Genomic DNA, 17,732 nt, shown 5'->3' with positions numbered 1-17,732 from the left:
ACTTTGAAATGCTCCAGTGTCCATGTATCTTTGATTGAACTTGGTGAGAGGCAGAGTAGAGTGGTAAACTGCTGACCTTCACACCCAATCACAGTTATATCAGTAGAGGATGTAAACACAATTGGCCAATCAGCGGTACACGCTAAACAACACTCAAATGTTTGCACGAAATGGTTGTGTTAAGAATGTCAGTACTGATTGATAATGAAGTCAATACTTATGACAACCCTATAGCATACTCCTATCCGGGTCACGGCACCAGCTCTGCTCCACTTCTTCTTTTGCCAGTCCATCAAGGATGTAAACCACCATATTTAGGCTTGGACAAATCAAGCCAATGGTGCGGTCCTTGACCGGCCCGTTGTTCAGCATCAGCCGGCAACTTGGTTTGATGTATTCCACAAGTTGCCTATTGTCAGGTTGAGCTCATTTGCTGGATTTAGCATGTAGAATCAACGTTGACTGAAGAGAGCGTTCGATTGGATATTCAAAACTCAAGTGATGTAGGCCTACCCAAGTAAACAATTCAAGTCAAGAATGAACACAACGTAGCTGGCTGTAATTTTGCTACATTTACATATTTGCAGACAAAATGGGTTATTAGATTATCAGACTTATTTGCATGAGTTACAATTACTGTGATAATGGTACTAAATGCTGCTTTGTTTACGTTTTGTCTGTTGTCATTTCATCTTCTGGTTTCCCTTTGTGGAATGAGAAAACCAACTACGCCCCTCTTAGGTGGGATAGATATGTTCTCTCACGCAGGCGCAGAATGCACACTTTCTTTTCTACTGGCTGCCTCCGTTTGGTTTGTTCATTGGCAGATTTTTGGTCCAGGCAGCACCAGGTGCAAGCCGACCTACATAGTTGGTTTTCGTCAATGCTGATTGTTTGGCATTGGCTTGGTGTGTCTCGGTCTGGTGTGTCTAGGCAAGGGGTGTGGGCAGGGTGCGAATTATACATTGACAATCGGAGGGGTCATGTTTTTTGGTCATGTTCGGTAATATGCATTTTCAGTGTTATGAGAGATATTGAGTGGTTCTCAATGAAGTTTGTGATATTAAATAAACGGTGACAGGTTTGCTTCCCTATTAATGCATAACCATGAATGACACATTTTTTCCAAGTGTATAATAAAATACAAACTATGCATCTAGTTTTACAGACACCTACAAACATCTTTTTTAAAGAAAAATGTTTTTTTGAAAACTTACACTGTCTTTCGGTGCTCTAGATTTGCCGTTTTTAAACTGATGAATTTATATTTTTGGCGCAAACGTGTTCACAAGGTATGAATCATTATAGGGGTGGTCAAATGTATATTGGAAGTTATCTATTATTTTAATTATTAATATTATTTAAGATACAGATCAGAGCAAACTACTTCTTAACTATTAAAGGGCAAGCCCCCCCCCCCCATACATCTTGTTTTGATGTCCTTCAAGGGGATCCAGCATTAAATAAGGGGGTCAGACCCCCCCCAAACCCCCCTGTAATTCGCACCCACCATCAAAGATGCTAAAACCTCCCACACTAATGCAGTCACTAATACACTAATAATAATATTTTTTTCCTAGCCCAAAAGTATCATTATTAATCTTTTCAGTTGTAGTTTTCTTTACTTTTTTTTTTTTTTTTTTTTTTACATTTTGTTATTGTATGTTCAACAGCAGTGTGAATGTGGCATTAAAAAAACTTGAGTATTTTTTTTTTACTTTTTGCATGTGTATACGAAAATCTATCAAACAAAGACTATAGAATACACAAGACATGTCACTCGTATAGTTTTGAATGGGGAAAAGTGTAACGGTCAATTTGGCAAATGAAGCCCCGCCTTCTAGTACAGGAGCCAATCATTGATCACTATAGACAGACGTTTCTCCGTGGGAGAAGCTCACAGCAGACATGTGTTTTTACAACAGTTTGGTGGTCAACAAACGGACTGGAATCTCAGTCAATACTTGCTTCACAGACATGAGAAATATATCCACAGAAAGCTTGAAATCTCTACTTTTAAATGAACCAAATAAACTAATCAGTATGAAACGAATGCAAGGTACAGTCCGTCCTGTCAAACGCACATCACATGACAACTACTCAAACGCCCACAAAATTGTAAACAAAGAGTCCCTGTAATTTCTGGAGGAGATTCGCCATTAAGACCAAGTTTTGAATTACTTAAGAAGATCAGCCCGATCTGATGAAGCATTATTCAGAGGATGATAATGTGTAGAATGGCCATAAATGAGGGTGGCGTCGTGATCTCGTTCCTTTCAAGTGTGCATGCAATGCTCCAGCGTACTGCCTGAGAGGTGTTTCAAAGATGGCAGAGGAGTGAAATTACTTGCCTTAAAGGGAGTTTGTATCAAATGAGAAAACTTTTCCTCACAGGATGTCATATTTCTGATCCCCTTGTAAATATAGCACATGAATCATATACCTTTTTATGACACATTTGCGGTGCCATTTTCATTCGTTTGAAGCTTCCGTCTCTATTCATTGCAATCACTGGAAAGGGTGACCAGCACCGTCTTCAGCATTTCGTCTTTTGTGTTCTACAAAAGAAGGAAAAATCGTACAGGTTTGAAATGGCATGAGAGTGAGTCTGACAATCAGTGTGGCTTATTGTCTGTTGGCCTTCCATCAACTTCCATCAAGAGTGGATGATTCATCATGTCCTACAATTTGAAAAGCTGTGGTAAAGCTTTTCACAGACAGCCCATATGACACAACTCATTACATACACTGTGGCTGTTAAGGGGATTCTATTTCCTCTCTGTTTTAATATAGTTTATATCTGATTAGTTATCAAGGAAGTAGTATTATATGGTCATAATCAAATATAAAAACCACATCTTTCTTTTATTTTAAATTAGTTGCCTTAAAATGATTAATAACACTTTAGTTTAAGTAGCAATTCCCACTATTAAATACTGGATTATTACTTGCTAATTTATAAGATATTGGCTGTTTATTTGTACTTACAAAGCAAGATCTTATTCTACTTCCCTAATCGTACCCAATACCTAAACCTACTACAACCTTACTAACTATTATTCATTCTATTATTTTCCTTCAGCTTAGTCCCTTTATTCATCAGGGGTCGCCACAGTGGAATGAACCGCCAACTTATCCAGCATATGTTTTACACAGTGGATGCCCTTCCAGTTGCAACCCAGTAATAGGAAACGTCTACACACACTCATTCATACACATACACTACGGCCAATTTAGTTTATTCAATTCGCACACGTCTTTGGATTATGTGGGAAACCGGAGCACCTGGAGGAAACCCACACGAACATGAGGAGAACATGCAAACTCCACACGGAAATGGCAACTGATCCAGCCGGGACTCGAACCAGCGACCTTTTTGCTGCGCGGCGACAGTGCTAACCATTGAGCCACCGTGTCATCCTACTAACTATTATTAAATGGCAAAATACTAGTTTAAAATTAAAAAAAAATTATATTAATTATAATAATAATTATAAAATTAATAAAATTAAAAACTGTGAGGCAGAAAAGAATACTACTATTTTAAGCTTCAAATGTAAATGGAAGTAAAAAAAAATGAGATTGCAACAGGTTTACTAATAGATAATAGAGTGATTAAACCCATTCCTTTTAAAGTTGATTAGTTGACTTTTATTGACTTTACTTTAAAAAAGCTCACTTTCTTAAGCAATTCGTTGACTTTAGCTTTTTTTGAGGCGAGGTAACCATAACTTTTTAAAGTAAACTCAACTTATCAATGGGGTGACTTTTTTTTAAAATTGATTAGTTGATTTTACCTAAAGTAAGTAAACCCTTTGCTTTTAAAGCGAATAATTAACTTTAGTTAACTATAGACCATTTCAATGTGCTCAGGTCATTGGCCCATGAACATTCTCTGCTTTTTATCAAACAATTTCATAACTGTAACAAGAGGCAATTCAATCATAACTTAATGTTAGCAATCATAACATTATTTATCAATACGTGGCTCGTTTTGGATTCTCGGAAGCTATAGAAATTAAAAATGTAAAACAGGAAATACATTGGAACTATTGTTTTTGTTTACATCCCTCAAAATGGTCTATACTTTAAGCATCAGGTTTAGTGATTTATTTAAGTGGAGTCAACTAATCATTTAAAAATAGGGAGTAAACCTGTTGCTTTTAAAGCCATTAGTTGACTTTAACAAGGGAGTAAACCTGTAAAGTCAACTTATCTCTTTTTTAAAATATGAAGCTTATTTTCTATTTTTAGTTAGGTTTCTTTTGATATTGCGGTGCATGACGTAACATACTTTCAATCTTAACTATAACTTACTATCATCTGATTATTGAAATTGCCAATCTAAATTACAAATGCTGAAAAAAAAAAATCTGTGCTGGATATATATTTATGTCCTGCCTGAGCAGAGCCCCACCTAGACGGGTAGGAAGGATGTTTGTGGTGGCGCGTCTGAGGTTGAAATAAAGCCACTTCCTCTTCCTGTGTTTCCAGCCGACGTCTCAGACTTCACTTGTGGTCTCTTCATGTGGTTCCAACACTGTTCTTAATTAGCGAGCCTCTGTTCCTGTCAGCCTCAGTCTCTCAAACACGCTCCTTATTCTGCAGGCCTATTAATGACGACTCTAAAAGTCACACTTTGCTTTGCTGCATGGCCTTTGACCTTCTGAGGTCAACAATGCACTTGGGAGCAGAATATTTGTGCTCTTGATGAAGAACTATTCTTGGTTTTTTTAACTTTTATTTTAGCAGTCTTAATGCATATTGCACAACACAATATATGTCATTTACTTGAATGACCTTTACATATTATTTCCTGCTGAGTCAGCTGTCTAATTATCATAATTTAAATTCCTAGTTTGCTGGTCTTTCAAAGCAGCGATTTCATTTGGATATGTTTTATACCCTATGGAAAAACCAACATTTCAGGCCTGACATAACATTTATTTAATCAACAGATGCAATGCAATTTAAGGCATAACAAAAACAGGCAGGTGCAAAAATATGGGCAACCCAACAGCCATCTTTTGCTGAAATAACAGCTTGTAGACAGATCTTATACAGGGTTACTGCGGGGTCTTAAGTCTTAAAATGTCTTAAATCTCAAAATCCAAATTTTGGGCCTTAAAAAGTCTTAAATTTATTGAAATATTGTGTTGTAGATCTTAAATCTTTTTCTAAACAGATTAATACATCCAAAAGAACTTGCTGAGAAATCAAATGCTGGACTTAAATTAAGCAAAATATCCATAGTTAAGGTTATTTGACATTTCAGTAACAGTATTTTGGGTAATGATGATAGTGTTGCATCTATTTGACTATATTGCTAATATGTGGTACTTTCACTAACTATGTATATATTCTAAATGCTAGGACAGGGAAATAGTGTCTTTGAAACTAGGGACATGGACTTCGAAGGTATGTAGGAAGTTGTTGCTAAGCAACAGGAAGCAATTGGTCTGATGAAGATCTAAAATGGTGTGATAATGAAGAATCTGGATGGTTTTCTCTCTGTGTGTCAGTAGGTGTATCTATGCATTTCATGCAGGGGGCTTCATTATTTATAAATAGACAGAGCTGTCCAGTGGGATTAGGTGGCGATGCGGCTCGAGCACGAGCTGTTGTCAGCGATACAATATCAGTGTGCCAGAGATCAGTAAGGGCATAAATCTTGACATTGGCACATCCTATTCATTTTGACAGATGAATGGACTCGCTTCACCTACGCTTGTTCCCATACAATCATCAGTGACCAAGTGCCTTTGGCTATGCCAGACCCCTGAAACATATCATAATAACTAACATTGACAGTTGCACTGACTGTAATGCCGGTTTTCAGGCTACCTGCTTGTCATGTTCTCCATTGTCTTTATTGCCTCTCTAATATTTTTGTCTCTGCTTGGTTTGGAAAGAAATAATTGTTACTCAATACTACAGTTCTAATTTCCAGCAAATTAATACTCAATACTCAATACTACAGTTCTAATTTCCAGCAAAATAATACTCAATACTACAGTTCTAATTTCCAGCAAATTAATAAATGAGCAATAATAAAGAAGCGTGGTCAAAAACTAGTTATCTCTGAGTTATATCCAAACACACGTCCTATTCTTATGTTCCATTTGGTGATGCATACGTCTCCCAAACCCAACAAGTGGACAAATCTAAACTGTTTTTTATTAAACCAATATAAATATGCATATAATAAATATAGCTACTAGTACTAATACTGTCATAGTAATGCAAATTGTCATGAATAACTGAAAAAAGCACCCCCGAGGTGAAGTAGACATAGAGGTAGTGGTTTTTATAGTTATGTAGAAAATAATATTTAATCCGTTAATTTTTTTTTCATATGCAAACATATTTGTGTATTGCTGTATATCCTGTGTGTATTAAGCAATGTGTAAGCTTTTGGACCTGCATAGGCGCATAACTAATGCTCTCTGCACTGAATTTTAGACCAGCTTTTAGTTGGTAAATTGCATGGTCTATTTCAGTTCCTCAAAATAGTAACGCACCTACCATGCGCCTTAACACACCTCCTTTTTCAGACCAGCACATCCATGAGTCCACAAAGTGGTGCAAATGAATTTGCTATTTGAACAACCTGGCGCAAAATGTGAAAATTACAGTTGCGCTGGTCTGAAAATAGCAACAAATCATGCCACACACGTCTTGCTCCTTATTGCACCTGGTGCATGTTTGGGCCCTTTGTGTTTTATGTGAAATAGTAGTATTAAAGTTAATATCACTTCAAAAAGGTACACATTTGTACATTATCTCGCTTTAAATTCTGCAGATTAGTACTCTAAAAGATACACATGAAAGTGAGGTGTATTGCATATTTTAGTATTTTTTAAAAAAGTACTTCCCGAAGGAGAGATTTTGAAGCTTAATTCTCTATTTAGGATGCACTGAAATTTCGACTGCTGAAAGTTATTGTCTGAAAAATGGCTATTTTGATTTCCTGCTGAAAATATGAGCAAAAAAAATCTTCTGCATCACTCTGTCGATGGGTGTCTAAGTGGCGGTATACACAGAATGCTTGCATCTTGTGTTTTTTATAATTATCATTTTTTTTTATCAGTGCCATGTTTTTTAGACACTGTGTCAAGTTAAAAGAATTTTTACACGGCGTGCTGCTCATCACTGTCAGTTCCAGGGCAGTGGACCAATTAGAAGAACTCTAGGAAGTTTTGAACTTAGGAAGTTTTTGTTTACGGTGCTGTCAGTGGCTGTGTACGGATAACCTTATGCTTTTTGCTATCCTTTTTCATACCATTTCAAAGCATTGCTTCTTGTGTTTTTAGAAACAATGCCTCATATTTATTCTATTTATACAGCACATCTGGAAAGCATTCATAGAGCTTCACTTTTTCCACATTTTTTTGTTACAGCCTTATTCCAAAATAAATTAAATTCATTTATTTACTCCAGATTCTACACACAATACCCCATAATGACAATGTGGAAAAAATATTTTTTTAAATTGTGCAAATTTGTGCAAGTACATAAGTATTCACAGCCTTTGCTGTAAAGCTGTAAATTGAGCTCAGATACATTCTGTTTCCTTTGATCATTCTTGAGGTGTTTCAGCAGCTTAACTGGAGTTCACCTGTGGTAAATTCAGTTGATTGGACATGATTTGAAAAGGCAAACGCCTGTCTATATAAGGTCCCAGGGTTGACAGTGCATGTCAAAGCACAAACCAAGCATGAAGAAAAAGGAATTGTCTGCAGACCTCTGAGACAGGATTGTCTCGATGCACAAGGCTGAGAAAGGTTACAGAAACTTTTCTGTTGCCCTGAATGTTCCAATGAGCACAATGACCTCTATTATCCATGAGTGGAAGATGTTTGAAACCACCAGGACTCTTCCTAGAGCTGGCCGGCCATCTAGCTGAGTGATCGGGGGAGAAAAGCCTTAGTCATGGAGGTGATCAATAACCCAATGGTCACTCTGTTTGAGCTCCAGTGTTTTTCTGTAGAGAGAGGTGAACCTTACAGAAGGACAACCATCTGTGCAGCAATCCACCAATCAGACCTGTATGGTAGAGTGGCCAGACGGAAGCCTGGAATGTGTCAAAAGGCATCTGTAGAACTCTCAGACCATAAGAAACAAAATCTCTGGTCTGATGAGACTAAAATTAAACTCTTTGGAGTGAATGCCAGGCGTTACATTTGGAGAAAACCAGACACCGCTCATCACCGGGCTAATACCATTCCTACAGTAAAGCATGGTGGTGGCAGCATCAGGCTATGGGGATGTTTTTCAGCAGCAGGAACTGGAAGACTAGTCAGGATAGAGGGAAAGATGAATGCAGCAATGTACAGAGACATCCTGAATGAAAACCTGCTTCAGAGTGCTCTTGACCTCAGACTGGAGCGACAGTTCATCTTCCAGCAGGACAATGACCCAAAGCACACCGCCAAAATATCAATGGAGTGGCTTCACAACAACTCAGTGAATGTCCTTGAGCCAGAGCCCAGACCTAAATCTTATTGAACATCAGATCTGAAACGGATCTGAAAATGGCTGTACACCGTCGCTTCCCATCCAACCTGACTGAGCTAGAAAGGTACTGCAAAGAAGAATAGGAAAGAATTCCCAAAGACAGGTGTGCCAAGTTTGTGGCAGCAAATTCATAAAGACTTGAGGCTGTAATTAAAATAAGAAATTGAAATGGTCGTGCCCAACTGAGTCTGGTTTCTCTCAAGGTTTTTTTTTTTTTCACTTTCGCCAATTAGTGAAGTTTTTTTTTTCCTCTCCGCTGTTGCCACTGGCTTGTATGGTTCGGGATCTGTACAGCTGCGCATCGTTGGATTTGCTCTTCAGTGTTTGGACTCTCAGTAGTGATTATTAAACCACACTGAACTGAGCTAAACTGAACTGAACTTAAACACTAAAAACTGAACTACACTGTTCCAATTTACTATGACCTTTTATGTGAAGCTGCTTTGAAGCAATCTACATTGTAAAAGCGCTATACAAATAAAGGTGAATGGAATTGAATTGAATTAATTGCTGCCAAAGGTGCATCAACAAAGTATTGAAAAAACTTTTCTTTCACATTGTCATTATGCGGTATTGTGTGTAGAATTCTGAGGAAATAAATGAATTTCATCCACTTTGAAATAAGGCTGTAACATAAAAAAATGTGGAAAAAGTGAAGCGCTATGAATACTTTTCAGATGCACTGTAAATACAAAAAATACAAATTAAATATAGTACATGCATTTAAATAAATACGAATGCATTTATATTATTTATTAAAAATGTTATTACTATTATTATAAAATACTGTTGTCAATTTAATGCATTATTTAATTAATTAGTTTAAAAAACATGAGCTAAGAATTCATTGCAAGATGCAAATGGAAGTATATGCATATAAAATTCAACATTTTTAAGGATTAAATATAATGATTAAGCATTATCACATTGCTGTTGTTTGCAATTGTGATATTGCTTTTATACAAGAATTCAGTAAGTTATTATTTGATGGCCAATGATTCAGTGGCTTATTCAAAAAGAGCTACATTCCTACTACATTCTACATTCCCGATTGAATCTGCTATTTGAACAAGACATATGAACAAATCAATTGAATGCATGACAGACACATTAACTACTCATTTAGAAAATTATTTAATAAATAAAAGAAAAGAAAAATTATATTTGCATTAAAAAACGATTGTTGATTAGGAATGGAGAAGGAGACTATGGTTGATGAAAACAAGTAACCAAGAATAACTCCTCCTCTGACTCCTCCACAGATCTATTTTCCCAATCCACCCATCATTCCGGATCATTGCCCTCGCGGAGCCCCCTGTGATCGGGAGCACTACACAGCAGTGGCTCAATCCAGAGATTCTCACCATGTTTCTGTTTCATACCATCAAACCACTGGCCAAAACAGAGGAAACGGCCGTTCTCCAGGGCATGGTCAGTCCAGCAACTTTAAAATAATTACAATGTCAAATTCAATATTGTCATGGTTTATTAAATATTGTATGTTGTGTATATATATATATACAAAGTCATTGTAGTTTTACAAAACTTTTGGTCAAGCTAGGATTGGGACAGAGTAATAATGATAAATACTATGCATATTATTAAATTGTAGTATTTTTATAGCAATTTAAACTACCCCTTCAAATATGTACAATAAGAAAGAAAGAAGGAGCTTTGACTGCATACACTTTGAGGACGAATGTCTAAGTGCATCAGTTGCATCAGGTTTTCCACTTTTTGTTTTTCGTGAATATTGAATCGGCCGTCCTATGAATTGTTAGTCATTGATATGGCCCCCTGCCAATTTGGGTTTGAGACCCCTGGTTTAGACAGTTTTACTCCCCAACTAGCAAACTTTTGTTTGTTGTTTTGACCTTTCCCCCTCCTGAAGCCTATTTTTGCTTCCCAGTTTTGTTTTATCATTGTAAATTTTTGTTAATACATTCTTTAACTGAATTTGGTGTGTTGTCGTGAAGGCAGATGACTGATCCACACTCAACCCAACCAACTTTAAACTTTTCACTGTTACTCTCACTCCTAGACATATAACATGAGGGATGTAATAGACTGTATGTTTCAGGTTTTTGTCTGGCATTTTGTACTGATTATACTTTCAGATGAGATCATTTAGCTTCTCGCTTAAAATATTCAGAAAAATGTTTAGATAATTTTCCTAAAGCTTGACTTTTCATGTAGATACATGTATTAAGGCTGATACATCATGCATTAAGGCTGACAGAAATTAAAAGTTGCTGTTTCCTAGCTCAATATAGTTAGCAACCAAGATCTCATTCTGGCATAATAATCAAGGAACTTTGCTGCTCTACCATGGCTTGCAGCAGGCATAATATCGTAATGATCCTAGCCATATACACTTAGAAAAAAGCAACTTTTCCAGCGCGATTAGTACAGTGTAAATGCAGAATAATCAAGCTTTCAAATAGGTTTAAAATTATTTTTTAAAATATTTAAAATCTTAATTTTTTTAGCAAGATGCTAATGGTCTAATCTGATTCAATGATTTATGCTACGCGAAGCTAATAGTGCTCCTGCCAGACTTACAGATCAGCTGAATGGATTTAAAAATGAGAAAATTCAACTGTTAAACTGTAGATGACTTGTAAAATGAGCCAAAAAAAGTAAAGTGCTCCCTTGTGGATTTATTTTTAATAATATATGCATGTCTTGTATTTTTTATAATAGATTCCAAATGTTCCCGGAGAAGCAGTGGAGCAGCTGCAACACCTGACTCACAGCCTGAGAAAATCCAACGATCCAACGGTGAGCTTTCCAAATGTTGGATCCCTAAAAGGGAAAAAAAGCTAATTCTACAGGGAGTAACTGTGACCCATTCCCAAAATACAAATTCATATTGAGCTTTTTACATACCTTATTAGCAGTTTTGTTTTTAAAACACTGCATATGGTTTCTTCTTTAGAAACTGCTTACTGTGCAGCTTACTAGTGTTTCAGTTAGCACTGTCCCAGAAACCCTGAACATCATGTCGTAATGGAGCATTGGAACAAGTGATTGTCCTACTTTTGGCAATTGCATTGGCTTATATTTTTCGTATAAAAGACCTTTTAAAAATTTGCAATATTAAAAAAAAATCATCAGGCTCTGTCATGAATTTCATCATTACATTTATTTATTTTTTCTTTTACTGTTTTCTGTCTCTGTTTTCGGTTGGTTTGGTGTTTTGTTTAGGTTTGTTTGTTTGCTTTGCTATTTTTACTGTGAGATTATATAAGAAAATTAAATGTGGTTTGGTGTATTTTTGTGCTGTTTCTAGCACATCCCACTTATTCTTAATAGGTTTAAGGTATGGACTCTGTGGTGGACAATTCAAAAAATGCTCGTACAATCAAGGAAGAAAAAAATGCAATGATTGAATAAACCTGGTCATTCAATATATTTAGAAAGTCAATTGACCATATTTTTTGGGCTTACAGTATAACATTGCTGAACTTCTCGATCAACTCTAGCATCCCCAAATTATAGCATACAATATTTGGTTTGTATTTAGTTTTTTCCCCTTTGTTTGCTGTATGTTTTAGGTTTGTTTTCTTTGCTTTGTCATTTTTACTGTGAGATTATATAAGAAAATTAAATGTGGTTTGGTGTATTTTTGTGCTTATTCTATGCCCTGTCCCCTGGCCTTGTTTCTGGCACATCCCAAATATTCTCAATAGGCTTAAGTTCTGGACTCTGTGGTGGACAATTTAAAAAAGCTTGTGCAATCAAGGAAGAAAAAAATGCAATGATTGAAAAACCTGGTCATTCAGTATATTTAGGAAGTCAATTGACCTAACTTGTTTGGCATGTAACATTGCTGAACCTCTCGATCAACTCTAGCATCCCCAGATCATAACACACAATGGTTTGGTTTTGGTTTGTATATTTATTTTATTTATTTATTTTTTCACTAGGTTTGGTGTTTTATTTAGGTTTGTTTGTTGGTTTGTTTGTTTTGTTGTTTTTACTGTGAGATCATAGTAGAAAATTAAATGTGGTTTGGTGTATTTTTGTGCTGTTTTTCCAGGCCCTGTCTCTTGCTTCTTCATTGTCCACTAGGCAGCTGCTGAGAATCTGTCGGCGTCTTTCTCAGTATCCGCAGGAGAGTGTTGCTCACGCTGTGCATAAAGCTTGTCTGTCCAGGTAGAAAAACTCTAGCACATTAATAGAGGTCTCAACCTTATCACATTTCTGGCATTCAACATTCATAAAAAATGAAATAAATCATAGAAAATGTCAACCTTTTGTACAAAACAAATATTCACATTTATTTAAAAGAAACATTCCAAAAACCTAAAATATGATACAAACATAGTATAACATCAGTTGCAAACATAAATTATTAACTGGCCAGCACAATAAATGTAAAATAAAATACCCTCAGTTAAGAAAAGAAACGAAAAACTGTTTATTTTCGAAAGGGGAACTAATAAAAAAATATAATGCATGAAAACATTTTGATACAAACATGAAAAATAGCATGAAGTATTTACTTTTTTTTTTTTTTTCATTTGCAGTACATGAAAAATCAAATAATATTAATTTGTATTTAATAAAAATAAATACAATAAAAATGAGTAATTTATGCAATATATTGTAGAAAATTTGCTCGCATCTTGAAGGTGTTCTTAAAATGTAATATATAGCGACCTTAATATGCCTTAGTACATAATACAATATGCACATGATTTAGAAATTTGTTCATTGCTTATTACTGCCAGATTTTCTGTAGTCAGACATGATCTTTTCAAAGTTTTTGAAAAGAAAAATTAGGTGCATTTCCTTCAAGTTGTAAGAGCAGCTAACTTTAGTATTGGTAACCTAGCAACCAACAGTAAGTAAGGCAAGCATAACGAAGACATCTAGCTGATTACTTACTTGGGTGTCTACTGTAATGTTCAGTTTATTTGACAAATGCATTTGCATTTCCCATTATTCACATTATGGTTTTTCTCACAAGTCCAAAAGCATCTCAAGCAAGTGTAAAAGCATTTTTTCCAAATTAAGTGCTTTTTTTTAATGTTGTTTCCATCAATCATTTCTCATGTGATACTTCAAAATGTAGTGGTAGAAATCCAGCTAGTGACTCTCTGATTAACTGAGAAAAGTATATTTGGAAAGTGTGAAAACTGGATGACTTTTTTTTTCTTGTATTTGCAGGTTTCTTCCCAGCTTGGCTCGCTCGTCTCTTGAGAAGAGTCTGGCAAACTGCTCAATAGAGGATCATCCTGATCCAGCATCAGAACAGAAGCAGCTCTACACTTGTGAGTTACATAACAACACAACAATAACGTTTAGACCAGGCAGCTGTTTCATAAAGGTTGATTAGAAAAGCAGAGATTAAGTCTAAAGCCTCACTAGAATGAGAAATTGGTACGCCCATGCTGAAATTGGTAACAGCAAGTTGAAGATCATTTGATCTAACTAATCTGAGTTGAGTTTAAATAATCTAGATAACTGCTTGTTCACGTTACTGTCTTGAAACCTTTGACACATGTGTTTCCTGCACCGCATGGCCCGGATCCATCTCCCGATAAGTCCAACCAGGGTTTGATGCTTTAAAGTGAATCTTTAAAGTGCTTTCTTAAGATTATTTTCTTTTATCATATTTTGTAGTTCATATACTACACATATAGCAAAGTACACCCCTCAGATCTCTCTTTTAGATTAATATTTTCTACAAAATGCTTTACAATAATATTTTTGTGCATATACATTAGATTATACAGTACCAAAGCAAAATTTGGAACTAATCTAACAAAAAAATAAAAGGAAGATTACGGTCCAAAAATTAGTACACCCAAATTTAGATGTTGAGGGGAAATATTACATAAAATTGTAATAAACGGGGGGGAAATCAACAGAAACATAAAGTATAAAATGTAGTTGGAATGTTGTAGTTTGTATTTTTAAAGATGTTTGGTGTATAAATATTTACTATTGAGTGACTATAATGTTTTCATCATTATTAAGAGGTTAAACGAGTTAAAATGGCATCAAATTATGGCAGGTGAATGTTAACATTATTTTGAATAAGCTTGAACTTAAGACTTAGCCTGAGAGTTAACCTGTCCTGGACCAGGCTAGTTTCCCAGCATAAGTTGTCAGAGTAACTGAGTTTGAACTGGAAATTTGATTTATAAAACAGAATCCGCTATTAATAAACCTGATTTGCCAAAATAAGCCTGGCTTTTTCTCTAAACTTGGTTTATGGAACATGACCCAGGGCTAAACAACCATCAGGCTAACTTATTTTTGCAAAATAAAAAATGCAACCAAATAAAAGTCACACCACCTATTTAGATGGACTGCCTTTAGCTTGGATTACAACACACATTCATTGTGGAATCGTTTCAGTATGCTTCTCTGCAATGTCACAATTTATTCCCAGGGTTGCATTTATTTTTCAACAAGATCTTATATACACTAAGATTTATAACTAATTGTAAATCCCTTACTTATCATTGTGTGCTGTATACTAGGGTAGGTTGGTCTGCTTTGTCCATTCGTAGGCTCAAGCATTGACATATACTTGTTTACAAATCTATGCTGAGTTTACTCCCATCATATCTACAGAATTACATTTGTAAAAAGCCTGTACTTAACTCTGGCCTTCGGTCACAGGATATTTATTTAATGTCTGTTCTTAAAATGTTGACTGAGATGGGGAAAAAGGCTTTTAAATATGCAGCACCTATTGCATGGAATAATCTACAAAGTTGCAGTTTAAAGAGTTGATTTCACTTAATGCTTTTAAAATGTTGAAACACATGCTTGTAGATGTTTTGAATAGATTGTCAGTGTAATTCTTGTTAATGGTTTTTTGTTTGTTGTTTGTTAGACCCATGTGACGTGTACTACCTAATCTTGGCCAGGACGCTCTTGTAAAAGAGATTTTGGTCACACTTTTTTTGTGGTCACAATTTTTATGGTCCATTTGCTTAATTTTAGTTACATTGCAACAAATTTTTATTAGATTATAAGTAGACTGTTAGGGTTGGGGGTAGGGTTAGGGTTAGTGTAAGTTGACATGTACTTGCAAAGTTTCTTATAGTCAGTTAAATGTCTGTTGAAGGAGCAGTATCTACAGATATTAAGCAGACAGTCTACTAGGGTTGTCAAAATTAATTGTTTCTTCGGTGCACCACGATGCAGACGCGGATAATTCGGTATCGGTTCAGTAATAATCATAACCGATTATTATGTACTGACGTCATTTACCTCATATGCGCTCTGTCGTGAGGGAGGCGAGCGTGGGTATTTACAACACTACAGGCGCCAACTAATTAAAAATTTCATTGCGTGTGTGTGTTTTCTGGAAAGTCTTTCACTGGCACTTACAGCAGAAGCCCCTATTTCTCTGCTATTGAGGGGATGAAAGTACTCCATTTCTCTCTCTCTCTCTCACTGTGACCCGTTTCTCCTGCTGGCGTGACTTTTCCTCTCGGCTGCTGGTGTGACTTTTTCTGCCCTCTCTTTTCCTCTCGACTGTATGCTGAATAAATTTCCAAATAAAAGCGCGGGAGCAGTCGGTATCTCTGGTGTAATTTTAACAGGAGTGGGCAGTCTCACAATATCGCTCCCGAGCAAGCAAGCGCGCGTGGCGTTTGTGTGTGTGTATGTGTGTTTGTTGGTGCGTCCATCACTCTGGAACAGGGTAAATCTGGACTCATCAGACCACATGACCTTCTTTCATTGCACCAGGATCCAATCTGTATGCTTTCTAGCAAATTGAAGCTTTTTTTTTTAATTATCTTCACTGATAAGTAGTTTTCTTAATGCTACGCAGCAGTTTAATCCCAATCCCAATTATTGTGAGTTCCCTTTTGGGAAATTGGCCACACTTTACAATAAGGATTCATAAGTTAAAGTTAATGTGTTTATTTACATGAACTTATTCTGAACAATGCTTCTACAGCATTTATTAATCATAGTTCAACATTTATAATGCATTAATAAAGAGCCCCTATTATGCATTTATAAAAGGTCAAATTTTGGTTTTGGGGGTCTCCAACAACCGACTGATATCCATACAAAGTCAAAACACACTTTCATTGTCTTATAATATGCATTTATTTTTACCTAATTAACCCAACGACGACATAAGATTTGTTCAGCGATTCGTTTGTTCACAAACCCCTCTTTAGTGCAAAACCAATTTGCGCTGATTGGACCGATTACCCAGTTTGTTGTGATTGGTTGACTGAGTTCAGCGAAAGATGTAGAGAAACGCCCAAGAAGTAGTCAGAGTACAGAGTATATGTCCAGTGCAGTTAAACACCAGCATATTCCTCTATTCTTCACCACAACCCCAAGTAATAACAACTACACACATTCCATATTAATCCACACAGTGGCAGATGTTATTTTGAAAATTGACTGCGCCACGTGTGAGGAACAGCTGATGGTGGCCATAGCAACAAACAGCAGCAGATCACGAGTGAAAATACATTTAAATAGGTTAAGGAAGAAGCACGCGTCACGTTTTCAACATGGTTTCGGATGCGAAATGTGAATAGCCCTATAAAGATTTAACCTGAGAGATGCATTACAAGCACTGATTTACAACAGATACGTGATTACAAGCCACACGGAGTGATTACAAGTTACAACACACAATTAAACACATATTTTGCAAACTACAGAAAACAAGGCAACTAATTTAATCACACTTTACGTTGTGTTGAAAGGAGAAAAACTTACAGGATCTGGAGGAAGAAGAAACTGGTCCATACAAACTGTGTAACAGTTACAGACAAAATCCCGTACATTAGTAGTCTGTGCTGCTCCTTCCTTTAATGACAAACGGCCAGCAAATCTTACGTTGCAGGGTAGGTTATTGTATTAATTATCAGAAAAATGACAGCAACAAACAGAGCTCACGGTTGGCTATACTGTGGTGTTGTTGTGAAAATGAACTTTAATCCTTCATTCCCTGCAGCCGCATGTCTGGCCATCTCTCAGGGATGGTATTCTTCAAATCATGATTGACCCTATGATAACTCGCACTGTCTAAAGGGAAAGGCGCGTTCACGTTTTACCAGATCCTGTAGTTCATATTTGGTATTGTTTTGTGTCGATGACGATACAAACAGGTAAAAGATCCAGACGAACGGTGAATAATTTAAACCAGGGTTTCTCAAACTTTTTTTTTTTTTTTTTCGGGGCCCACTTCTTTCTCTGATCATTTTTTTTAAGCC

At 36.2% G+C, this 17,732-nt stretch overlaps 1 protein-coding gene across 1 annotated transcript in view; it reads left to right on the top strand.

Annotated features, from left to right (window-relative positions):
- vwa8 (von Willebrand factor A domain containing 8) overlaps positions 1-17,732 on the top strand; it is a 241,414-nt gene that overhangs the window by 42,173 nt on the left and 181,509 nt on the right. The window contains exons 15-18 of the mRNA XM_056464990.1: positions 9,780-9,948; positions 11,221-11,298; positions 12,560-12,675; positions 13,693-13,796. Coding sequence (XP_056320965.1) covers positions 9,780-9,948; positions 11,221-11,298; positions 12,560-12,675; positions 13,693-13,796 — 467 coding nt within the window. The remainder of the gene's footprint in view (positions 1-9,779; positions 9,949-11,220; positions 11,299-12,559; positions 12,676-13,692; positions 13,797-17,732) is intronic.

Source organism: Danio aesculapii, chromosome 9 (assembly GCF_903798145.1).
Source record: "Danio aesculapii chromosome 9, fDanAes4.1, whole genome shotgun sequence".
Taxonomy (NCBI): Eukaryota; Metazoa; Chordata; class Actinopteri; order Cypriniformes; family Danionidae; genus Danio; species Danio aesculapii.
Note: the sequence above shows the minus strand (reverse complement) of the source record. Positions and strands in the feature narration are given on the sequence as shown.